The 27,642-nt window shown below is 35.0% G+C and overlaps 1 protein-coding gene across 2 annotated transcripts in view; it reads right to left on the bottom strand.

The window, feature by feature from the left end:
• Positions 1–369: 369 nt before the first annotated feature.
• Positions 370–27,642, bottom strand: part of Pik3r4 (phosphoinositide-3-kinase regulatory subunit 4) — a 73,036-nt gene continuing 45,763 nt past the window's right edge. Inside the window, exons 15-22 of one of the 2 annotated variants that reach the window (XM_027933829.2) lie at positions 19,247–19,411; positions 15,307–15,518; positions 12,489–12,620; positions 10,612–10,712; positions 2,759–2,833; positions 2,108–2,196; positions 1,722–1,830; positions 370–910 (exon numbers count right to left, since the gene is read on the bottom strand). In XM_027933829.2, the coding sequence (XP_027789630.1) occupies positions 740–910; positions 1,722–1,830; positions 2,108–2,196; positions 2,759–2,833; positions 10,612–10,712; positions 12,489–12,620; positions 15,307–15,518; positions 19,247–19,411 (1,054 nt within the window). In that variant the 3' untranslated portion in view covers positions 370–739. The remainder of the gene's footprint in view (positions 911–1,721; positions 1,831–2,107; positions 2,197–2,758; positions 2,834–10,611; positions 10,713–12,488; positions 12,621–15,306; positions 15,519–19,246; positions 19,412–27,642) is intronic. The other variant, XM_027933830.2, reaches the window with a different exon arrangement.

The following is a 27,642-nucleotide window of genomic DNA, read 5'->3' as shown; positions in this document are numbered from 1 at the left end:
GCTGGATAATGCAAGCTGGTAGACCAAGCTACAGAATTTATGGTAGAGCTTATAAAAAATAATGATCGTGGCCAAGAAGACCCAATTTCTCCAGAGCTAATACATCAGAAATTAATTTTACAGTGTTAAATACCTAATAAGGCAGACTGTAAAACAAAGGACGAAAGATCAGAGAGCAGAGAAGAATACAGTTCTGAATGTCCAAAGATTTGGACCCAAGGCCTAGTTCTGTCTCTGTTTCCTTGTGACACCCAGTTCATTTATTCAGTTCAGAATAAGTGCTGTTAGAGAGATTTCCCTTGCTTATGTTTACTATTTAAAACACCACCCAAAAAACAAACCAAAAATTATTGGGATGCTTGAGTAAAGTTTAGTTTGAATAGCATTTTTTAATAGCAAAAATGTGTTTATAATAGCTTACAACCATCTTTTTCAATACAAAATAAACATCATATTCATCTTTGCATTTTACATTTCTCATCTCTAAGACATATACAACAAAAAGTCTAAGATACTGTTGTCTGGCTAACTCTTGAAGAAAGGTGCACAAGTAAACTAGCCATGTCAACTTCGTTAACCTCCTTGGGTGTGATTTGTTTAGTTTTGAAATAATAATATAGGCATGATTTTAAAAATTAAGCAAATGAATTTGTTCTCACTTCTGTTTTCTAGAAATACATTTTCTTTTGAATAACTGTACATTTATAACTTTATTACAATTCACATGAGTCAGTAGACTTTATTTCCACACCTTCACAATCCCATCTCGAGAGGCAGTCACAATGAAGCCCTGCGTGGTCTGGAAAGTGGCAACATCCGTGATGATGTCATGATGTCCCACAGGCAGAGACTCTGGGCCCCTTCGGGGGGTGTCATCACTTGGTCCTACTTTCTGCTTATTCTGAATTTCCTATTTGATAGTTAGAAATCAAGGAGAGAGCCAGAGTTAAATCCACACCACATTCTGCATCTTGTCAGAATTCTTTCTAGGATAAGTTGTTGATTTGAAGTTAACACCTCATGTAAAGTAGTCACACTTTCACATTGAGCAAAAAGAGCAAAAGGAAAGAGTCCAAAATGACATGCTGGGTTTCCAGCCACTGGAGTGCATGAGTAGCCATGTAAAAATATGGAACACTTCCAAATGGCCAATAGTCTGGACCTATTAATTTTTATTAAAATCAAATGTAAAAAAGAGAAAGAGTATAAATTGAGAGAAGTAAAAATGACCAAAATATAGAAGTAAATATATACTGAATGTTCTAGCATTTCTACAGCTCATCATTTTTTGTCATGAAGGAAGTGCTTACCTGGACAAGGCACTTTCAGATAAATCACATCTGAAATTTCTAAGCAAAGGACACAAGTTTTAGAGTCCTAACAGTGAGATTTGAGTTTACTACTAGGTTGTTTACTACCTGTGTCTCAGAAAAATTTCTTAACTTCAATGTCCCTAAATTTGTCTTTTGTAAAAGGAAATAATAAAAGTACTTGTTATGTTTCTCAGACTTTAACTCTGTAAAGTGCCTACTTTTCATTTTCAGCTATATACTTATATGTGGTTTATGTTTATTATACCTTAATAAATTAAGTTAATTTATAAAAATACAAAAAAATCCAAGAGAAAATAAATCATATTTCTTATATTTAAAAAAGTTATTGCCAGACTTGACCAAACCCAATTTTGTGTCTACAAAAGTTAAAAATAAAAAGTAACATACCTGAACAACTTCAGTGCCTTCTATTATTTTCCTGTAATAGGACACAGATGGGGAACTACTACTTCCTGCCACAATATAGGACCTTTCTGGGTAAGCCAAGTCCCAAAACCTAGGGAAGAGGAAACAAATAGGGAAAATCTTCACGAGATAATAGGAAGAACTAATACTCGTTGGCTTACATTCATCAATGCATTGTTTATACTGTGATTAGAAAAAGATTTTTCTAGAATCAATAATATAACATTAATTATAATAGAGTACTAATTGTTGCCCTTGTAATGTGCTGATAGTTTAAAGCATTAAATTGTCACCAGTATCTATAATAACACCTTTCATAAACCAATGTACTCATCCATCTTTTTAAGAATTTTTTTGAGATACTATACCTTATTTTCATGTCTGAGCCAGCTGTTAGCAGGATAGGATTTCCATCAGCAGGACTGCAGTAGATACCATGGACACTATGAGGAGAAGGCTTAAAAGAAGCAAAGATGGCGAGTCAAATAAAAGACATCAGTGCCTTCCACTAATGGAATACTATTTCTAGAGGCAAGTTAACTGCTGATAGTTCTATAGTCACACTTGGTTACCAGAGGATATGAGAAATGAGTTATATAAGTTTTATCTACTTTTTTGGGACTTTGAAGTATAGTTGCTTTGTATTATTCTGAACAGAGAGGTGCAGCCTGTTCAGTTTTCTAAAATTTTCTCTTTAGGACCACCTTGAGCAAGACCACAGTTAAAGGGAAAAAAAATCTTTCCTACAGGGCGGGGAAGGGCTAAGGATGGAACTCAGTTGGCAAAGCATGTGCCTAGCACATGGGAGGCTCTGGGTCTGATCCCCAGCACCACCAAAAAAATAAAATAAAATAAAAATCCTACCTTTTGCCCCAATGAAGTACCCTGGCAACATGATTGTGACTATTAAAAACAAAAGTACAGATGTTTCTTGATTTATGTGAGGGTTATGTCCAAATAAACTCATTGTAAGTTGAAAATACAGTTAATACACCTATCTTCAAGTATTAGTTATTTACCGTTGTGATCTGACCAGGAGCTATGGCTGTGATAGTAGGAGCAAATGTAACTCCACTTTGTTTTATGACTTCATCCTGTAAAACAACCATGCCAAGTAGAAGAGTCATGACTGGAGCAAGATGTTCTTTTCCTTTTGCTATAGAAACTTTTAAGAACACGGAACTACCTAATGGAGTATTGTTTCTGTAACTAGGGTGAGGGGGCTCTGTTTCTGTAACTGGGGTGACTGGGCTAACTGTGATTGGTTAGGCTTCCCTCCCCTTGACTGCACTGTCCCGCTTCTGTAACCTGGCTTGCTTGCATTGGCTAGACCCCCTGAACATCCCTTTTGCGGTTTTCAGGCTTATAAGGAGCGCCCTTGCAATTGTTTGGGGCTGATCAGGGGAACAGCTTTATGTTCTGGTCAGCCACCACCGGTGTGCTTCAATAAAGGCTTCATTAGATTATACGTGAGTGGTCTGGAAGTCAGTTTATGAAACCCTGGGACGAAGCTTTAACTATAACATTTGGGGGCTCGCCCTGGATCCATTTCTTCCCTACCCTCACGCCAAATTTGCCTCCAACGACGGGCCTTTGGACCTCGGCCCCGGAGTAGAGGGGAGCTCCTGAGAGACGTTCCTCAGCCTCACTCCAAGGACGACTCCAATCCGTCCTAGGACGCTCTGAAAAGTCTCCTGCCGGCTGTCAGTTCTGGTGAGTTGACTCTTCTCTGGGGGAAAAGGTCAGATTGGACGCAGTCGCTTACACCTTCCCCGGGACAGGACGAGACGTTGTCACTGTCTCCCTGGAGGTCTCCCTGTGTGACCTCATCTGTCTGTACCTGGGGTACCTGGGGCCCACTGGAGGCCTCCCTGTGGGGGCCTCATCTGTCTGGGTGCAGGACAAGACGTGGTCTCTGCCCCATTAGAGGTCTCCCTGTGCAACCTCAGCGATTGTTGCTTGTCCAGTGTCTGTTCTGCTGTTTGTCATTTCTCCAGGGTCTTCTGCTGTTGGTCATTTGTTCAGTGTCAGTTCGCCAGCCGTTTGTTCTGTTTGCGGGGTCTCTGCCCCATTAGAGGTCTCTGGGTGTGATCTCAATGATTGTTGCTTGTCCTGTGTCTGTCCTGCTGTTTGTCGTTTCTCCAGCGTCTTCTTGCTGTTCGCCGGCCGTTTGTCTTGTGTTTATCTGAGTGTTGTGCATGGGGCCTTTTTCTTGTTCCCATAACTGCTCTTCTTTCACCAGGACTCCTTTGCTCCACCAACATCGGAGACAAGGAAGCGCTACAGAAATCTCTACCTGGACCCCTTTAACTTGTTTTCTTAACACTTTTCAGGACTTTGTCTGTTGGTTTGTTTTTGTTTGTTGCCTTTGTGTTCTGTGTTGATTTCTACCTCAGTTTGTTTCTAATGGGAAAACAATGGTTAAAACGGTTTAACTGTGCTCACTACAGCTTGCATTAAAATGTAAAGTGCTGCCAACAGGACTAAAAGAATTGTCAAAAGTAAAAGCTAAAGGTAAAAAGAAAAAGGCATTCTAGAGATTATCTTCATTTAGGAACTGGGCCAGGTGGCCAACTGGGTAAATCATGTCAGTTCCTATGGAGGACAAATTAAAACTAAAGTGTTTTATAAAATTATTATTCCTAAATTGTATAACAAAAAACCATAATTTTGTCTAGAAAATTTGGCTTTTGTCTCTCAGTATTTGCAAGCATAAATAACTCCCAACAATTAAAAATGGTCTAAAGATTTTTCAATGTCAGGCTAAAAGTTGGTGGCCGCTATCCAAGAAACCAGAAAAACCAGTTTAAAATGGGACCCCAACCTGGGGGACTCTCCCAAGGAGACCAATGAAGCTGCATCTTTGGGAAGTTCCTCCAGGGAAAAATAAGCCCCCTTTGTTTGTCTATGTTCCCTCAACTCTTTTCAGCTTTGATGAACAGGACCACCTCAGAAAAAAGGTCAGAAAACTTTTAAAATTCTATGTTTGTTTTGATCCAATATGCCTAGGTTAATATGTTTTTCTGATTACACTCTGCTTTATTCTAAGGCCAATTTACAAGGGTTAACTCTCAATCTAATAAGCTACAAGGCTTTTGTTTGTCTGTTTGCTTTGTGTGGGTGCACCGGTGTACTGTCTACATGTATTGCCATGTCTATATATATTTGGTACAAAAAATTGACATATGAGCTCATAAATTAAAATTTTAAAAAAATGGATCCAAATACTTTTGGTTAATATAATTTAAAAGGTTCAATTCAAATTGGAAAAATAGATAAAAGTACAAATGTCTTTAAAGTTACTAATACACAGTTTTGTTTCTAGATGGTTAAACAGCTATTAAAATGTTAATGTCTATAAAGTGTCTGATATCCATTGTCTCTAGGATTTTTATTCAACAACAACAACAACAAAAGATTACTAATACTATTCAATGCACTTGTCTGATACCTTGTTTTTTTTAAAAAAAGGATACATAAATTTCATCTAAAGGTATATGAAATTAATCATGGATGTGTTTGTTAGAGACATCTAATTGGTTACAAAGTTAAAATGCTGACTGTTAAATATAATATCAAGTACTCTTAACTCCTTAAATTCCATAGGTAGAATACTTTAAAAATGTTGGTGTTTTTATAAATTGGTAAACTAAAAAGGAAATTTGTAATTATTTTGTGTTATTATAAAAACAAGATTACTCTAAATTACAAAGTCCCAACAGGTATAATTCTACATACAAGGAGTTAAGAGGTTTCAACTGTATTTCAATTAAAGTACTGTAAATAACAAATATTTCATCTTATTAAAATGGATTATTTTATCTAAATTGAGAAATTTATAAGGGTTATTTCAAGATACAAAAAAAAGGATCAATGGGTTAAAAAATTATTAAAAAGTTCTAAATATAAAAATATATTTAATGAAAAACATTTCCAGGTAAAAAGTCTTTATGTGGTAAAGTATAATTATAATACATCTATGTAAACAACAAAAGGGTCTAATTAAGTAATATAAAGGTCTATAAATAAAAGACAAATGTTAAAAGGTTTATATGTAACTAAGTTGGTTATATATGTAACACAAATAGTTAAAACTATTCAAGGTTGTTCCCTAAGGACAAATAATAATGTACTGATATATTTATATGTTAAATTGACAAAAACTTCTAAAAATATTAATTACATTATGTCTGAAGGTTGTTCCCTAAGGACAAATAATAATGTACTGATATATTTATATGTTAAATTGACAAAAACTTCTAAAAATATTAATTACATTATGTCTGTTAAGTTTTATCCCCTAGAACAAGTAATCTTGGAGAAACTAAGGTTTTTACATCTGTGGCTAAACAGCAACTGTTATTTTAAAGTATTGTTCTACATTACAAATTCTAGATTTTCCTTTATTTTTATTTTTTTTTGAATTTTCACATATGGATTTTTTATTTTATTTTTTTTATTGGTTGTTCAAAACATTACAAAGCTCTTGACATATCATATTTCATACATTAGATTCAAGTTGGTTATGAACTCCCAATTTTACCCCAAATACAGATTGCAGCATCACATCGGTTACACTAGATTTTCCTTTAAAAAGCTAACCTTGGTTAATATAAAAACATCAATGAAAGTGTGGTACATTACTCTTCTTTACGGATTAAATGTGTTCATATCTTTCAGGTATACAAGTCTTTAAGGTAAAAGGTTTAAAAAAAACATTTTATGAAGCTGGTATTCTCCAAACTAAAATTGTCTGTAATGGTAATTTAAACTTATAAAGATAATAAATTTTATTGGAGATTTATTATATCATTTGATGGTTTTTAACCAAATCTTATGTTACCTTTTACACTAAAATATAAAAATTTAAAGATATTTTAAAAAGTAATGCGAGCCTACTCTATTTAAATAATAATATCATAAAACATTTTGCCACTTTTCCACATGAAAAAAAAAATGTTAAGGGCTCTCAGCCTTTCCTTAATTAATGTTCCAGATGTATGTCATATTGTACTACTAACATTCATACAGAGTCAGAAAACAATATATGTAAAATTTATAAAATGATATCTAAAAAGAGAGACAAAGATCAACTTTAGAACTAAAACACTTTACCTAAAATTGTGAAGAGCCCTGCCTTACCTGATAAGGCTCTGCCTCCCACCTTACAACATGTCAGAATAACTTCAAAGTAGGCCAGATTTCAGTTAATTTAAAGTTATATTCAAAGGTTAATTTTATTACAAAGATTACTGTGATCTCAAATAGAAAATATAATGTATAACTCGGCCAAGGTTCAGAATTATATACAAGCTAAATATGTTTTTACTATTATTAATTTCACTTTGTATTCTCATTATAACTAAAAAAAGTGACCACTACACTTAGAGCAACCACGAGACCTTTACTGTGACAGTGTCTGATTAACACGAGAGAGAGAAAAAAAAGTGCGAGAGAGAGAGAGAGAGAGAGAGAGAGAAGTGAGAGGGAGAATGAGAGACAGGGAAAGTGAAAAAAAAAAAAAAAAAGGAGAGAGCAAGAGAGGAGGACCTGGCAAGAGAGAGTTTTTATAGCCAAAATCTAATGGGCTCTCTGGATCTGCAAGCTGCCTTGTTGTTGTACAGTGATTGGATCATACAATAGATGCTAAGGTGTCATCTTCTGCCTTCAGGCAGATCTTCAGCATTACGTAAATTAATAAATAAAATAAGGATATTGTGTTATGTAAAAATTAACTGAAAAGTTATAAAGATTAAAGCTAAAGCCCAGCATTATTACTTTAAAACTGGTAAAACTGACTTGCTGGATGTTTAAGGCCAAATTTAAATATTAAGGTTAAAATAAAGGGGCCAAAAAATATTTAGTTCTTGCCCTCTAAGTCAGCCTGAACCTAGGACAGGGGAAAAAGCTTTGCAACTCCAGGCCACATAACCTCCCGATAAGGGAGATTAATGAGACCAATGGAAAACAAAAAGCCAATGAGTGTACATGCTGCAAAAGAGGAGGGTCATTGAAAAGGGGAGACATGCCTGAAGCTTCCAAGGGAAGCCATATGGTCAGCAAGACCTTGACCCATCCTAATGCAGATGACACTAACAGAGCTAAAATGCTACTCACACGTTCCCCAAGAATGTCCTCCAAGGAAACTCAGCTGACTCTTACCAACAGATAGAAACAAGGTCAGTTTGACCAGCTTGGTCTTAAACATCTAGCAAAAACAGTTAAAAACCTAAGCACAGCCATTCCTGGGCATTTAAAAAGAAACAACAGTTATTTTAATGTAACTTAAAATATACCCTAGTGTTAGCATCCCCCAAAATAAGTAAGACTGGAGGCAACAAAAGAAAAATTCTTAGGCAAAAATGCCTGATAACTATCAATAAAAAACTGCTAGAAGTTTTTAGTCAGTTTAAGGCCTACAGATCTTCCTAATTTCTTATACAGGTAGATGTAATCAATGTTTATTAATATAATTATCTAGCCCTAAGTAACAAAAGGATCTTTACTGAACACAGAAGTCATGCCAAAAAGGTATTTTTACAAAAATCAGATGACATTAACAAATTTAACTAAATGTTGTGTCTACATTCCTGATAATTCTGACAATGTTAAAGATTTATGTTCCCTAAAAAAAGTGCCTTATTAGGCTTTGTTAGGCCTTGTTATGGGGACATTTTCTCAGGTCTTCTGCCTCCTGGTAAACAATTATTAATTTCTGTCAGTTTCATGATATTCATGGACAGGTTCCAGATGCTACAACTGCTATTTTGTATTAATCTTACTTCAGCACTCATGTCTTTTTGTTTCTCTCATAGAAGTGCCCACCCCAGGTGAATTTACATCCTGTTCTTCCTGAGCAGATTTTTACCATGGACTCCTTGACCCACTCAGTTTCTCAAAAGGGACTCCAAACTGCTTGCCCACTGCACATCGCCCCCCTTTCAGCTGGAAGTAGCAGGAACGGTCATTGCCCTTTTCCCTTACGGCAGTTGGAGGTCCCTAATATTAGAAAAAAAATTACGGTCAATATAGATGTTTGCAACATGTCTAGCTCAGAAAGATGTACCTGGAAAACTACTCCCCAAATTACGCTGGGTGATCTCCCAGAAAGAGACACTTGCTTCTACAACCCAACTTATAAGTGGGACAACTCCCTGTTCGCCAAAAATTGTGCTTCCTGGGTCCCACTTTGAACTCCTTGCCTATATCTCCAAACTGTCAATAACTCTGAACTATGTAACCTACTATTTTGGTGGGTAAAGGGAAAAGAACACCTGGACTTATTAAAAGGCCAGGCCCCACTGATTTATCAACATAGACTGGCTGCCCCCATTTTAGTTCCCCTCCTGACTGGTTTTGGAAGTCCCTCAGCCGTCAAATAGATATAGATTTAGGAAAACTAAAAAGGTCAATCTCCAAACTAAAGGTTTCACTAGACTCTCTGACAGAAATAGTCTTACAAAACAGATGAGTTCTAGATGGTCTCTTTCTGAAACAAGGAGGACTTTGTATGGCTCCAGGAGAAACTTGTTTCTCTGCAAACCATTCTGGGATAATAAAGAACAGTTGGCGCTTGTGAGAAACAGGTTAAAGAGATGAAGCACTAGAAACTTCAGGCAATTGGTTCCAAAACCTATTCTCATGGTCCCCTTGGTTGACTACCATCATTTAAGCCATAGTTGGGCCCCTAGTCCTTCTCCTGATTGGGATTACTGTAGGACCCTGCCTCTTAAAAACCCTCCTAAACTATATACAAAAAAATGTAGGTGAGGTCAAACTTATGGTCTTGTGAGTCCAGTATAGTCCCTTAGACACAGAAGGATGGAACAAAAACTGAGGCCTAATGATGTGCAAGATTGACATCAAACCTACTAAAACCAATGGGGAATGTGATAGTAGGAGCAAATGTGACTCCACTTTGTTTTATGACTTCATCCTGTAAAACAACCATGCCAAGTAGAAGAGTCATGACTGGAGCAAGATGTTCTTTTCCTTTTGCTATAGAAACCTTTAAGAACACGGAACTACCTAATGGAGTATTGTTTCTGTAACTAGGGTAACGGGGCTCTGTTTCTGTAACTGGGGTGACTGGGCTAACTGTGATTGGTTAGGCTTCCCTCCCCTTGACTGCACTGTCCCGCTTCTGTAACCTGGCTTGCTTGCATTGGCTAGACCCCCTGAACATCCCTTTTGCGGTTTTCAGGCTTATAAGGAGCGCCCTTGCAATTGTTTGGGGCTGATCAGGGGAACAGCTTTATGTTCTGGTCAGCCACCACCGGTGTGCTTCAATAAAGGCTTCATTAGATTATACGTGAGTGGTCTGGAAGTCAGTTTATGAAACCCTGGGACGAAGCTTTAACATGGCTCACTGCCCAGCATCACAAGAGTGTATTGGACCACATACCTGTTAGCCCAAAAAAAGATCAAAATTTCAAATATGGTTTCTAATGAATGTCTATCACTTCTACACTATCGCTATAAAGTAAAAAAATCATTTGGTCAAACCATGGTTAAGTCAGGATCCTCATATTTAAGATGGTCATATTCCATTTTTTCATAACCTAAACTTGAATCCAGTATTTGCCTAATTAACCCAGGTCTACTGTAGTTCTAAAGAGATACTACAAACTTTACGTAATTAGCAACCAAAACATTCAGTAAAGCAGACACAAGCAAGTTTAAGGAATTAGAAAATATGCATGCAGCAATGGCCACATGATACTTTTTTTTTTTCACATGATACTTGATGTTATTAAAAACTCAAATTTTAATCCTAACCCCAAAGCCCAATAGATCCCTTGTTTGCTAAAATACCTGAAAGTGCTTAGGATGTGAGCAATAATATCCTTTACAGTTAGAACTAGAGACAAACCTGTAATTCAGAAAGTGGTGGTGCACTGCTGGCCCAGAGAGTAAATCTTCTGTCACCAGTCTCCATGTCCCACATGGATACTTCATTGTTCCCCTGAACAGCTAAGAGAGACAAAGGCCAGAACTGTTAGAGCAGAAGGATCTCACACTCAGAGCTTTCACATTGTGGTAGGTAGAGCAATTTTTTCCCAACCTATAAGAAATACTGACTAACACTTTTAAATAACAACATGAACCTATCACCATATTGGGTGAGTGTAGTTAACAAACTTTTAATAGCCTAACAATAAATATTTACTGGTGAAAAGAATTATAGGGCAGAAAGACAAATCACATGCAGATCCAGCCCTCAAGAAACCTATGTTTTTTGTTTAAGTTTGTGAGTTTCTCCAGAAGTGGAGAAAAAAAAGGATATATGGAAAACAAGAAGACATTGGCAAAGAAACAAGTAAGTGTAAGTTCCACCTGAATACAGGGAATTTAAAAAATCACATAGACAGAATATTTTAATAGGGACTAAAAAGGCAGATATACTACTTTAGCAAGAAAGAACTAAATGGGGGGCGGGGGGAATCTGTGGCTATTTTGGAGAAAGATGAATAAAGAGAAACATGAGTTATAACTGGAGCATATCTGTGACAGATCACAAAAATTGGAAACTCCAAGGCCTAAGACAGAAATTATCCCTTAGGATTGTGATGCGGGGGAATGACAATATACCAGGCTTCATTTGCTTAGAGCAATAGAGCAATGAACCAAGATGATCTTTCTGGTTTTGAATATGAAAGAAGGAGACATTAGCTAAAGGAGTACAGCAACAGAAGTGGGAAACTGCAAAGAAACAGAATAGCCTCCAGAGGGAATATGGTCCTTCTGCTACCATGATTTTGGCCCACAAAACCCACTTCAGATTTCTGGTTTCCAGAATTGTTAGGAAATAAAACTGTGTTATGTCAAGCCACAAAGTTTGTGGTAACTTGTTATAGCAGTCACAGAAAACTAACATATGCCCATAAGGAGCCCCAAGGGAATAGAGACCAGTTACCCCAACCTGGTTGTTTCCCTCACCTCCAAATAACTGTTCCTCTCAAGATGGTTTTCTCTAATTTCTTTCCAAATTCCAGTAACTATACCTTCCACTCATGCTTTCTACTGCTACTCTGCTATTATTAATCTTGTATTACTGCAATATCTTAAGATAGTCCTATATCCACACCTTTGTAACAGTTTCTTTGAAAATAAATCCTTATAATTTTCCTACCATTGGTATGCCATCAGTTTCTCATTGGAACCCTGACTAATAAAAAGGTTAGACAGTGGTTATGAGGGCTGATCTCTCCTTATGGTCCATAGAGCCTTTTGGACCACACTGGCTATTACTTGCAATGAAAAGCCACTGGGAGTTATTGAGCAGAAAAAAAAAAAAAAAATCTTAAGAGATATGGTCAGAAGCAGGGAATTAAGAGGATATTGCAAAGAAAGGACAGAGATTGTGGTGATTTGAAATAGGGAGCCAATAATGTAATAATAAGAAGTGGTCAAATTCTAGATATATTTTAAGACAGAATTTGTAGAATAGCTGATGCACTAGAGGTGGAATGAGAAAAAGAAGAGTTAGTACCCATAATCCTAGAAACTCAGGAGGCTGAGGTAAGAGATTACAAGCTTGAGGCCAGTCTCAGCAACTCAGCAATAACCTAAGAAGACACCAGACTTCTGCCTGAGCACCCAGTAGAGCTTCCATTTATAGACAGAACATCACAGGAAAAGTAGTTCTTTGTATATAAAGCAAAACACTAAAAATGTATCTTAGCAATAGGATATAACACATTTTCCAACAAAACCCCCCAATACACAAAAGCTGGCCCTTCATCTTACCTGCTATCACCCAAGACTGATACAAAGGGTGCATTGAAAGGCGCCTGATTCGAGCCCTGGAAGGATGACAGTGACTGGAAATTGGCAACTGGAACCTCATGTCCCAACAAGCCATGGTACCACTACTTGTACCTTAAAGAAAAAGAAGCATAAAAAGATTACCATATAATGATCAAAGCACACTAGGGGGCATTTGTACAAAGTATTAACTTTATGTCAATGTATTTTAAAATTGCCTTCATCCCTTAGAAAAGGGTTTCATTCTCATGTAGCTGTCTTCCCAGTTTCAAATAACAGACATAAAGTTCTTGTCATAATGTTGTAGAGTATTGTCTAATGAATGTAAATTTAAAATGAGTAATTCATTAATTACTGATACTGTTATTAATTGCCAAAGGTATACACAAAAACAAAAACTAGAGAAAATATAAACTGAATTTGGTAAGTCAAAATGTTCAGACTACCTTCAATAATGGTGTAATAGGGGATAGTGGATACTATTTTATCCAATGATCACTTTGGAATCCAAAGTTGGTAGCAGCTCTGCAGCTGTCATCAGATTTCAATCATTTTCATGTGCCCTTTTCTCCAAAACATCCTGGAGATGAATATGGATATCCAATCACAGCAGAAACTGGGGTGAAGTCTTTGCATCTACCCATAGCAACTTAAACTCTGGTCATGAAAGCAAATTCTTGCATTGGTTTCCAATCCCAGCAGGAGTGGGATGGAAGGGGTGGTAGTTACACAAAGACAGCTTGCATGTCAAACTGACCCACTCCAAGACAATGACTCAAATAGTACAGGAAACATAAGCATAAGCTTCCCCCTAAAAGCTGATCAGGGAGCCTAAGAGGCATCACTACCATTTGCTAACTTGCTAGTATATAATATCTAATTTTCTAGACCTAATATTACATCTTCCTGTACCTGCACAGTTTACTGAGACAGAAGGCAAAAATAATGCATTTTACATAAACTACATAAAAAGTAATACAGAAGGGCTGAGGTTGTGGCTCAGTGGTAGAGCCCTTGCCTAGCATGTGTGAGGCACTGGGTTTGATTCTCAGCACCACATATAAATAAATGATAAAATAAAGGTCCATCAACATCTAAAAAAAGCCCAAGTAATACAGAAAAGGGCAGATATATAATTGTTGCAAACATAAATTAGGGAATTAAGAAACCTAAATTCAGACACAGAAGATTGTTAATTCTTCTGAATAAGAGAGAAAGAATAAGATGTGATAGCTTCCTAAGGGTCAGGTTCAAAGTACTATGGGGGCAAGGAGATGACATTTAAAACAGGAAAAAGGAAGAAAATGTAGATATAAGATGTTCAAAGTTTCATAGAAGGAATAAGCTTTAGTGATCTATTGCATAGATTGGTAATAACAATAGTGCATTGTGTGTTTCAAAATTGCTAAAAGAAGTACATTTTAGATGTTTTCACCACAAGCAATAAGTACGTGAAGTGACTAATCTGTTAATTACCTGATTTAATCATTCTACAATATGAAGATACATGGAAACATTACATTGTACCCCATAAATACATACAATGATTATTTGTTAATTAAAAATCAAAATTTTAAAAACCAGCAATACCATTCTTGGGTATGTACTTATAATAAATAGACATCTATGTCCTTACAAAAACCTATTTATAAATGTTTACTCAGAACTAAATAAAAGCAAGAAACAACAATAATCTATTAACTAGAGAATGTGATGGATACATAAATTATCAATAGACTACAATGTCACTCAACAATAAATAAGACTTCTCATACATGCAATCACATGGAAAAGTCTAAAAAATTTATGCTTAGCAAAAAAAAGAGACACATATTATATGATTCTATTTTTATGACATTCTGGGAAATGCAAAATTATGGAGACAGAAATGAGTGGTTTTATTAGGGGCTGGGAGGAGGGCACTGAATGTAAAGGAGTATGAGGAAATTTTTCAAGAAGTGATGAAAATGTATCCCATTTATGGTGTATATATTTTTGGTATATTGTATATATTTTTATATTATATATTTTTCAGAACTCATCAAATTAAACATTTTCAAAAACCAACAACAATAAAAACAGAAGAAAGAAGCAAGCGAGATCACATGGTAGGGGCTGGGGATATAGCTCAGTTGGTAGAGTGCTTGCCTTGCATGCACAAGGCCATGGGTTCAATCCTCAGCACCAAAAAAAAAAAAAAAAAAAAAAAAGAGAGAGAGAGAGATCACCACATGGTGTATCTTCAACCTTTGGGGAAAAGAGGCTTGGAAGATAATAACATGAGAAACCATTGCTGGCTCTTCTCCTGCACCAGACACTGTGATATAAGCTTTTAGCTCATTAAATCCTCAAAGCAGCCTTTGAAAGCATTAATCCCATTTGAAGATGAAGATTCTGAGACTTGAGTTGAACAGCTTGACTGAGGTTATTGTGTAACTGAGGTTACACAATTTTAACTGTGTCTGCAGGAACTCAAATTCTATTTTTTTTAAGTCAAGCCTGGTGATTTCCTGACCGAGTAAGAGAATGCCAGAAAATTTGATCACTATAATGATTATAAAGATACTAATTTAAGATCGAGAAGGAAATTGTTTATGCCTTGTGATACTGATTTTACCTTTCCAAATTGTCTTGAAATAAAAAAATAAATAAATTGCAATAATTATAATAATTATGAAAAAGGGAGAAGACGGAAAGAAATTACCAATGAAGAAAAAAAGGAAAAAATAGCTTTCCAATATGGCAACTGCAGGCAGTGGTGGCATGCAAAAACCAGTCAATGACTTGAAAATCAGCTTACCAATGCAGAGCCAGCACTGGTGGATGTCCACAGCAAAGGAAGTAATAAGGCCTGACTTTAAATCATGCTTTAATGTCCATGCATTGCTTGAAGATCTGAGATCCCAGCCAACCAGAGAACCATTCACAGTGGCATAGGCCAGAACAGACTGTGCCCCAGAGTTGAAGTGATGCATATCCACAACACAGCCATCCTCCTTTTGATCTAGAATTCTAGTGAAATACATAAAGCAAAATAAATACAGACTTTTCCTCTCATCAAAAAATGTAGAACTAGTTTCCATATAAAATGAATATATACCATGTTCAAGAGAAAAAGTCATGTAATCCCATTAGGACAATTATAGCTGAAGTATTTTTTAAAAAAATAATTTTAGACTTATAGAAGAACTGCAAAAATAGTACAAAGTTTCTATATACCCTTTACTCAGCTTCGCCTCATGTTAACATCTTATAAAGCCTTAGAACATTCATCAAAACCAAGAAGCTAATCTTGGTACAATACCAGTAATCATGTTACAGAATGTATTCTGATTTTATCCATTTTCCACTAATGTCCTTTTCTGTCCCAATATCCACTCCAGGATATCACAAGACACTGAGTTGTTATATCTCCTTAGTCTCCTCCAGTCTGTGACAGTTCCTCAATCTCTCACAACCTTTGTATTTTTTAAGACTACTAGCTAGTCATTTTGGAAAATGTCTTTCAGTTTGGGTTTGTTTGATGCTTTCTCATTATTAAAGTTATGCCTCATTGGGAAGGATACCACAGAAATGGCTTATCTTTCTAAGTGTATGATATGGGGAAATACTTGATACTCAGATGTATTACTGGTGAGGTAAATCATAATCCTTTGTTTAAGGTAGCACTGACTAATATTATTCACTGTGAAATTACTTTAAGAAAATGTAAAAGTTATGTTTCTAATTGAAGATCAACCAGTTCTTCAAGGAGTCCTGATTCCTGTTAATGGAGAATGGTGTTAAGAAACCAAGATCTAGGCACTATAAATGCTCAGTGTTATGACAGTATCCCTGATTTTAGTTCCTCTCAATGGCCAGAGCTAAAAAATATATTATGTACACTACTTCATGTGTGTAGACGTGGATTTATTCCTATGTCTTTGTGTATGTATGTCTATACATATATACATTAATCATAAGTTCATTTGGAAATCTTCACCTTCATCACTATCAGTTCATTCTAGCCTTTACTCATTTTCCTTATTTTTAACTTCTTTCTCCATTAGTGAGAAAACTGGCTCTCATTAGATACAACATATTTACTTATTTCTTCAGCCCTAGAAAGTAGCTTCAGAGCTGTCAACACATATTCCTGTAAAAAACAACCACCTAGAATATAACACTTGAGTTCAGTTCTTTTAGTCATTAAACTTGTAGAACTGAATTAAAACACTGCTTTCCAAAGTTATTTTAGTTCCTCTATTCTCTATGCTCTTCAATGAGATATGATTCATTTGTAAAAACAAATATATTTGTCACAGATTGCATTCCATCTTTCCCACTATATACTGGTTGATTTTTAAAAAAATTTATATACTTTTTTGTGGAATATAATACATGGGTTACGACAAATATAGCCATGTATCTTCCATCATGTAACCACAGAAAAATATTCCGCATCCCCAAAATTATCTTGTGCACCCCATTTGTGGTTAACCTCTAACTATCTCTTCAACTCGTAGCAACCACTGATTTGTCTTCCTCCCTATAATTTTATGTTTTCCAGAATATCATATAATTGGAAATATATAATACCTAGCCTTTTGGATCTAACTTCTTTCATTAGCAAAATGTATTAAGAGTTGTCAGTGATGCATAAGCCAAAAAATAATTTATTCCCTTATTTATTATATAGGTATTCCAGTTTTTTTCAAGTTGAGGCATTTTTATATTGAAAAGAACATCAGAGGGCTTGGAATATACCTCAGTGGTAGAGTGCTTGCCTACATACATATGAACTGGGTTCAATCCCTAGTACCACAAAAAAAAAAAAAAGAATATCATAATGTGTACTGGCCAGACTCCATGATTAGTACACATCAAGCTTGTGCACAGACTTTTATTTTTGTCTCTTAAACGTTTTCTATTAAGAGTCACATATATCTCTTAAAACATTAAATATTTTAGGTCTTCTGAGTCACATATATCTCATATCCATATTCTTCTTTATTATATTTTTTTCCAAACCTTTAAAAATGCAAAGACCATTCCTATTTTATGGACCATGCTATAGGCTGTAGCTTGCAGTTCTCTGTCTTACATATGTAATTATATTTACAAATATTCTACTCCTAACTATATTTCCAGATACAGGGAAGATGGAAAATCAAAATATCAAATAAAATGTGAAATGGTTATTCCCATAAATTTTAATTCCTAAAGAGGCATGACAACAAGTGATATGACTGAATGAAACAAACACATGACTATGGCAAGGTTTCTTCGGAGAATAATATAGTCAGATACAGTAAAACACAAATATTCTGGCAAGCACTCCAAATCTAGGCAATAAATAATTTGCTTAAGGTAAAGACATTAACATTCACAGTAGAAAGTGCCGTCAGCTGAGAGAGAATCCTGCATGGAATATGCATATCTGATCTGTGTTGTGACCTGACGGCACAGTCATCACATTGCACAGTTTGCCAATAATTTAAATGAACTCAATATGTGTAATGCTATACAGTCATCCTCTACTGAAACAAATTTTAAGGAAACTGGCAGGTATTTATTAATAAAAGCCATAAAAAATATGTCCTGGACTAAAGCTGCTCCAATCTGTTTAGTGACTATTCTAAAAATAACACATTTTTAAATGCAAAAGCAAAGCAAAGCAAAACAACGAAAACAAAAAAAAAAATCCTTGGTGATCCCACAAATTCCTTTTCTGCCTTAAGCTATACAACTATGAGTTATCATCCACTTAAGTGAAAGTCTCCTCATTTTGTTTTCTTTCTGTAGGGGTCCACCACTTCTGCCTAGTATGCCCCTCCCTCCCTCCCTTTCTTTCTTTCTTTTTTTTATATACATTTATTTTATTTATTTATATGTGGTGCTGAGAATCGAACCCAGTGCCTCACACATGCCAGACAAGTGCGCTACTGCTGAGCCACAGCCCCAGTCCCTGGTATGCCCCTTTCAACCACATTGCTTCAGGCGCTCACATCTATTCTCCCTGTCTTCTTCTCTCTTTCAAATGGACTCCTGTTAACCATGAAACATGGCATATTACCATACTGCACTAAAATCATTCTTGTCTATTTCTGCCACTAGTCTATAGATTCTTAAAAAATGTAATATTTTATTTGTCTTTGGAATCCTCAGTACATAACACATATTGGTCACCCAAATAATTGTTGCTCTTTATCTTTAAATGTCTTATTTTACATGTGTTTAATCTGTAAGCAGCTACAATTAATAAGAAGTGAAGGAAATTCCTTTAAAAAAAACAAACCCAGCATTTTGTTTTAAAAATGGTAAGGAAATCACATGCCTAAACTCTTTACTGTATATTCTCATCAACTTCAGAGATTTTAATGCCAAGCAACATTATGCTGATGGTTGAGTCTTCTTTAATGAAGAATTCTCAAAATGGGCCAGACAGAATTGTATTTTTAGTAGTTATATAAAAGATATAACTTGTGATTGCATTATTCAGACAGATTTCAGACTGGGATGAGTTACAAGTTCAAAGCTGCCCTTCTGACCTTTTAACTAACTGGCAAAAAATAGGATGACTTCTAAAATTAGCCACAGGTGATAGTTTTGAGTTGAAAGCACAAATTTATTTACTCCATGGGCTCAAAAAAGAAGTATAATGTAAGAGGCCTGCTCCAACTACACTGTGGTGTATGAGGGAAAATTAAATTACTATAATGTACTAAATGCAAAATTTTAAAAAGACAAAAGATAGATACCTGCTTTGTAGAGGATGGATTTTAGGAGACTTCGGCAGCTTAGAAGCCTCAATTCCAAGAAGCTGGACAGCACCATTATCAGATGCTATGGCTAAGTAGTGGGAGCCTTGACAGAACGTGAGTGTCTTGACTCTTCCTCCAATTCGGTTATATGTAAGAATAGATCTGAATGAAAGAAAAACAAGATTTTATTTCTGAAACACCACAAGCACATTATTGCTAATATTAAATATCCACATGGCTATTTGCAAACAAAATTATTATTTTGTGAGGTTCATTTTGTCTTCCTGATTTCATACCAAATAAGAATCTCCTCTGAAAAGCAGTGGTTCAAAATCACCTTTTCTTCTGATTGTTTCAAATGGTCATTTTTGCACACTTCCTATCAGAACGAGTGGTCCCTCCTCTTGTTTAATAATAAGAAACCAAATTCTTACAGTCCTGATCCTACTGATGGTCCAAATTCTCCTTCAACTCTTTTTTTAATTACTATTATTTTTATTAATTAATTTTAATTAGGTATATATGACAGCAGAATGCATTTTGATTCACTGTACACAATTGCAGCATAACATTTCATTTCTCTGGTTGTACATGATGTAGTGTCACACCATATGTGCAGTTATACATGTACCTAGGGTAACGACGTCCATCTCATTCCACCACTCTCCTTCAACTCTTGCAATACTTTTTACATCCTCTCTTTGGCCCTTAAATTATCCTATAATCTCTAACATACAGTCTGGCTAGACTTGACTTTCATTAAGAACTGCCTATATGACCTTGGTTGTGCTACTTAACCTGCACTGTGCCTCAGATCATTCACTCACAAAACAAAGGGTGCTCTACTTATTTAACAGGATCATTAACAGGATTACAGTGGAGATCAAAAAATATATAAGCATTAAAACACTCATAAATGCATGGTTTTATTATAATATTGAGTCTCTCATACACAATGCTGACCTTTCAAGCTATCTGCATTATTTTCCTCCTTTACATTTTCTGCCAAACTTTTTGAATATGTAACTAAATAAAATGCCTACCAGTATCACCAATTCCCTCCTTCATTACTACTCCTTTAGGCTGTATCTTTACCCTTCTAGGGGACACACCTCTAAAAGGTCACAGTATCCAATCACCAGCGTTATTAATTTGTTGTCTATATTTTATTTTATTATATAAGCTAATGCATGTTAAATGCACAAAATTATTAAAATACAAAAAGTACAGAAGTAAAAAATTTATAATACCACCCAGAAATAAATGCTATTTAACATTTTGTTATATAGTCTTCCAAAGAGTTTTCTATACCTATTATAATATATTCATACTTGCTTTTAAAATATGAAATTTTATATTTATCAATAATTTTTCCCTACTTCATTTCTTCATAGTAACAGCTTTATTGAGATAGTTTTCATACACCATACATTTTAATGTATACAATTTCAATGATTTTTAATATATTAACAGAATATTGCATAGATCACTACTATTTAATTTTAGACCATTTTCATTATGCCTAAGAACCCACAAATAAACTGTTCTCTACCCAGGAGCATTTACTCTATTTTTCCTTACCCAGGCCCCTAGCAACAAGTCATCAATTTAAATTTTCTATCAACTTCACCATTCTTCATATTTCATACAAACATGTATAAGCTTTTTGTATATGGCTTCTTTCATATACCATGTTGTCAAAGTTTAGCCATGATGTAGCACATAGAACGTGACACCCCTTTTTACAGCATATATTTACACACACACACACACACATTTTGCTTACCCATTCATCAGCTGATGAACATTTGCTTTGTTTCCACTTTTTGACTACTATAAATAATGCTGCTATAAATGACTGTGGATGAGTCTTTGTATAGACATATATCTAGAATGCCTACAGGAGCTCAGTACTGTAGATAAGTAAAGAGAGCCAGGGGACAAGGCAATAGTAGAGATGGAAAAGTCAGTATGCTCAGTCTTTCAACATACACAGCTCTTTCTTCATCTGTCTTTTAATACTGAGATGGAATTCACATACCTCAAAATTCACCCTTTATTTAAAGGGATTTATAACAAGTAAGTTTGACAATCATCAACATTATCTAATTCCAGAACATTTTTATCATCCCCAAAAGAAACTCTGTACTCATTGCTGTTATATCAAAATCTCCCCGCTCCTAGTCTTGGGACCCAAGTGAGACCTACCTATCTACTTCTTGTCTCTACAAAATTGCCTACTCTGGACATTTAATATAAATGAAATCATACAAAATGTGGCATTTGGAACTGGCTTCTTTGACTCAGCAAAACATTTCCATGTTATAGCATAAATCAATACTTCATTCCATTTTATGACTAAATAATTTTCCATTGTATGAATATACCATGTTTTGTTTATCCATACATCACCTGATGGACATGCTGGTTTCCATCTTTTGGCTAATATTAATAATGTTGCTTAAGAACATTTGCGTATAGATTTTTCTGTTTTGAGTTAGGTATACCTAGGAGTGGAACAGTGGGGCCATAAAGTTAACTCCATATTCAGCATTTTGAGAGACCGCCAAACTGTTTTCCAAAGTTGCTACACTATTTTACATTCCTATCAGCAATATATAAAGCATCAAATTTCTGCAAAACCTCATCAACACGCATTATATTTTTTGCCTATAGACATTGTAGTGGATGTGAAATTCTATCTGTGGTTTGAATTTGGGTTTCCTAAGCAACTAATTATGCTAAGCATCTTTTCATGAGCTTACTATTATGGATCCTATTTGAAGAAACATCTACTCAAATCTTTTGTCTGCTTTTTTAATGGGTCATTTGTATTTTTACTATTGAGTTGTAAAAGTTTTTTTTTATATATTCTAGGGAACATATCCTTACCAGATATGTGACTTATATTTCTCCTGGATGATTTTATATCTAGTTGTCCTATCCATATTGAAAGTGGGTCTTCCACTATTAACCAATTATGATTAAATTGCCTTATTTTATTCAATTCTGTCAGTTTTTGCTTTATGTACTCTGGGGCTATATTGTTAGATGCATATATTTCATGATTATGTCTTCTTGATACACTGATGCTTTTATCATTATAAAATATCCTTATTTTTCTCTAGGATCAATTTTTATCTTAAATTTATTTTATCAGACATTAATATAGACACTTCACCTCTCTTTTAAGTACTATTTGCATGATGTATCTTTTTCAATTCTTACTTTCAACCTACTCGTGCCTTCTAAATCTAAGATGTGTCTCTTGTACACAGCATATAATTGAAGGTTTTTTCATCATTTCTACCAACTCAGCCTTATGATTATATTTAGTGTGATCACACATAAGGTATGATTTACATCTGACATTTTGCTTATTTTCTGTGTCTTATTTGTTTTTGTTCTTCTATTTTTCCATTATTACCTTCTTTTGCAGTAAATAGACATTTTCTAGCATAACATTTGTTTTTTATGGTTTTTAATTTTACTGAAAGTTTTTAAGTTATTTTAAGTAACTGCCCTGAGAAATACAATTAACATCTTAAAACAACCAGATTAAAAACCAATTTAATATTGATACAGAAAAATTTTGCTCCAATGTTTACTCCTCTGTTTAACTATCATCATACAGTATTGGGCGTATATAGCTGTGTTATAAATTCATTGACCTAGGCTTATAATTATCTCTTTATGAAACTGTCTTTTAAAAGCATATAGCAAATTTAAAAAAATAGAAACAAAAACACATAAGACAAAGACAAAGCAAAATGTCAGATGTAAATCATACCTTATATGTAATTCATACTTTCTTTATATTTACTTATGTTTACCTTTACTATTCACCTTTATTTCTTCATAAGAATTCAAGTTACTATCTCATGTCCTTCCATTTAAGTACCAAGGACTCCTTTTAGTATTTCTTGTAGGGAAAATATGCTAGCAATAAATTTCTTGTTTTCAATTTATCTTGAAGTATCTTCATTTCTCCTTTGTTTCTGAAGGACAACTTTACTAGATATTTATTACTAACTGACAGTCTTCCTTTTAACATTCTAAATATGTCATCCACATTCACTGACTTCTGGCCTTTGTCACTTCTGTGAAAAATCATTTGTTAATCTTTTGGAGGCAATGAGACACTTTTCTCTTACTGCTTTCAAGATTCTTTGTCTTTCAAATAGGTGCTTATGATGTGTCCGGATAGTAGATCTCCTTTCATTTTATCCTACTTGAAGTTCACTGAATTATTAGATATACACATTCATGTTTTCTATCAGATTTGGGGAGTTTTCAGCTAGTACTTCAAATATAGTCAGTAAAAACAGACAATTTGACCATAACAGTGGGAGACTTTAATACCTGACTTCGGATAGAACACGTAGGCATAAAATGAACAAGGAAACAGAAGACTTAAACAACACTACAAACCAATCTGATCTAACAGATATCAACAGAATAGTCTGTATCCATGGGTTCTACATTTGTGGATCCAACTGATCATAATAAAAATTATTCAGGAAAAAAATAACCTATGTCTACATTGAGCATATACATTTTTTCTTGTCATTATTTCCTAAACAATATAGAATCTACTTATTATATAGCCTATACATCATATTAGATATAAGTAAATCTAGAGATGATTTAAGATATATAGGAGGACATGACAATGTATATGCAAATCCTATGCCATTTTATATAAATGACTTGAGCATCTGCGGCCTTTGGTATCCACAGAAGGTCCAGAAACTAATCCCCCACAGAGACCAAGCGACAACTGTTAACTATGTACACACTGGAATGACTGATGGTGCTCTACAAGTTTTTAAGGCTCTGTTCATTTGTCCTTTTCTTTGTAACTCTGGCTGGACAATGTCAATTGTTTTATCTTCAAATGCTCTGAATTTTTTTCTCTTGTCAGATGAAATCCATGGTAGAGCCTGCCCAATGAAGTTTCTATTTTATTTATTATACTTTTCAACTCCAGAATTTATACTTGGTTACTTACCATTTCTTTTTATTGATACTATCTTTTGGCAAGATATTGTTTTCATATTCTCCTTTTTTATTTTCCAACTTTACTCCTTACAATGCTGAAAATGAAACTCAGGGCCCAGTGCGTGGTAAGCAAGTGCTCTAGTACATGCTACATTCCCAACCCCCCTTTTAATTCTTTAAACATAAACAAGGTTTCTTTTAGTTCTTTGAATATAATTATAACAGTTTATTTAAAGTCTATGTCTAGCAAATCCAATGTCTGGGAATATTGAGATACAAGTTTGCACTGATTACCTTTTTTTCCTATGTATATTTTATCTTTCCTGCTTCTTTACATGGTTTCTAATTATTTTATTCAAATTAGACATTCAAAATTAACATAATGATTCCATTGTTTTCTGTTTAATGATGTTCTTTGGGTTAATTTTGTAAAGTTTGTATTCTTCATAGTGTGAATAATGAGGTCACTGTTCAGTAAGCTTAATGGTTGTCTAATAACTGAATAGGCATTGCCTTAAATGCCTTGAGCCATTAAGTGAGAGTTTTGTGTCTGGGCTCATCTTCTACAACCCATGAAATGTTTTACAACTCTATATTAGCCTTCATTTCCTGCCTTATTTCCTGAATTTCAAAGTCAACCAGAGGTGAGAATTTAGTCTTTTTAATTATCTCCTAGGCATGTTTGCAACCCTGCACATACATATGGCCAGGAATATATCAAAACTTTTCAAAGACCCCTAGGGACATCTTACTTACTGACTTTTTGTCAGCCTCTTGTTATGTCCATTGAGTAATGCTACCTTAGGTCACTGCCATTGCTGATTATTTTCTGTTTTATCTCTTTTTTATCTCCCCTTTGGTATTGGGGATTGAATCCAGGAGTGCTTTACCACTGAGTTCTATGCTAGATCCCAGTCTTTTTTATCTTTCATTTTGAGACAAGGTCTCAGTAAATTGTTGAGGGTCTTGCTATATTGCTGAGGCTGGCCTTGAACTTGCAGTCCTACTGTCCAAGCCTCCTGAGTCACTAGGATTACATCAATGTGCTACCATGCCTGGCAATGCAGATTATTTTCACAAATGCCCTGTGAAGAGGTTTTTCTCAAACAACAGGTGTGAGAGAAGTCAAAAGGGGCTTTTCACACAACAAAGAAGCTAAATAGCAACAATTATCTGGGGATGAGGCTTTTGGAGAGTTCCAAAGCCATTGTGAGCCCTCAAGTGAATATGAAGGGGCTACTTTCCATGGCAACCATAGTTATGAAACTATTTGTTTTCAAGGCTACCACAAAGTTGGGTAGAGGGGGGTGAAATTAAGCTAAACACCACATGGCTCACTGTTCTTATTATTTTTCTTGGTTAAACACTCTTGGGATTGTGAGACTTCATTTCCAGAGTTCTAAGAAAACTGACTTTCTTGACTTTTTGCCAGTGTTCTCATTGCTTTTATGGAGGAGCAATATTTGAAGATCCTTTCTACCATTCCAGAAACAGAAACTTCAAATACTCTTAATTTTTTTTATATAATATTTCAATATCTTTCATACCAAATATTTTATTCCCATATCAGTTTTACAGATGCATCATCACTTACTTGCCCCATTTTATCCCCACTGCTGAACCTTTAGTTTGTTTCTAGTTTTTTACTATTAAAAGTAGGCAGTCTAACAGTCTTAAAACTAACATCTGGGTTTATACTTACATTTCCTTGGGATGTGTACATCATAAAGAAGTATCATGTATGTTGTCCAAAAGCCCTCCAAGGAAGATGTCATCAATTGTATTCCACCGGGGGCACCATGTAAGAAGACCTAGATATTCTTACTAGGATGTTATGCCACTTAGCTTTTCTATTGCATTTGAGAGAGGCCTAAGAGTCCATTTCTTAAAATTTTCTCTTCTGATGTAGTTCATGATGTAACACAAATGACTTCTTCTCTCTTCTTTTCTGGCCCCTCTGTTCCTAACCCAAAAATTCAATTTTCTGAGGTTCAAGCCTCATTACTCTTCCCTTCAGAGTAGCCAGACCACTCAAAAACTTTGGCTTCCAATACTATCAATGACTCCAATACATGTGACCCTAACCCTAACATTGACATCTTCCTTGTGCACCCTTTATATTGTTCTAACTCTTTACTCTGTCAAAACTCCACTTAAATATTGCAGCATAACTTCAATGTCAATAATTACCAAACTCATCAATCGCCCCTAAAACTGAGAAGCTAAAATGAGCCAGAGATAAGATAGTACAAGAAAAATACATGGAAAATATAATTTAGAATACTAAAAAATCTGTTGAAAAATCTGTGCAAATTTTTAAAGAATAGCAATTTTTCAAGAATTAGTCCCTACAAAACAAACTGAAAGTTCAACTCAAATAAGGACAGAACTAAGATCCAAGTAGTATAAATAAACAATCGTAATTCAATGAAAAAGTTAGGGCTGGGAATGAGGAGTTAGCCAACACAATGCACTCCCCTCCACGCTAGGAGGGGTATCAGTAGTCATAACATATTAGTAACAAAAAAGTACACTAGTTTCACCAGTCTTTTCTACTACGGCTGCTCCGTGTTTGGCTATGGCAATAATGATTGCATCCTCCTCCCTCAGGAGTCCATGAAGGCATCTGGTGAAAGTAATACATTCTGTTCCCTTGCCCTCTTCTCTACCCTGGAACTTGGATGTAGCCCTTCCAAAACAAGGCACAGTGCATTCACAAACAAGACAGCAAGTGTTACATCAAAGTAAGAGAACAACTGTTTCCAGAAGAGATCCATCTCCTAATCACAGTACAAACTTCCCAAAGACTATAAAGTAGGCTCAATTGCCAAAATTTTGGAGATACCAACTGTCTGAAATGTTGACACTGGAATACTACTGCCTAACATATGACACTCGGATACAGAAGGCATGATTCTGATGAAAATCATTTGGAAATTAAGAAGTGTTTTTGTAATGTAAACATGATTCCAAGTTCATTTTTGAGAAATTTACTTATGTTAATTAAACTTATCCTCCTAATAAAAGGGACAATTAACATAACTGATGATAATAGCAAAGAACCATCTGGAAAACAATTATCAGAGTAAGTGTTTAACATGTTAATCAAAATGCTAATAGTGATTGGGGAAAAAAAGTAGAAGAATTGTTACATGAAGGGATTTAATGGGAGAAGACATAAGGGAACATCCTGGTATGATGGTTACAGTCTGTATCTTGAGAGGGGTGCAGTTGTAGACATATATGTGTTTGTGTGAATTCATGAAATGGTTCACTTAAGATCTGTATATTTTATTAAGTATATATATATATATACTATTGTATATACATTATATCATATTATATACTATTGTATATATATTTCATATCAGAAAAATACACATAAATATTAA

The sequence above is a fragment of the Marmota flaviventris genome, chromosome 8 (genome assembly GCF_047511675.1).
Source record: "Marmota flaviventris isolate mMarFla1 chromosome 8, mMarFla1.hap1, whole genome shotgun sequence".
NCBI lineage: Eukaryota > Metazoa > Chordata > Mammalia > Rodentia > Sciuridae > Marmota > Marmota flaviventris.
This window is presented reverse-complemented; position numbering and strand designations above follow the sequence as displayed.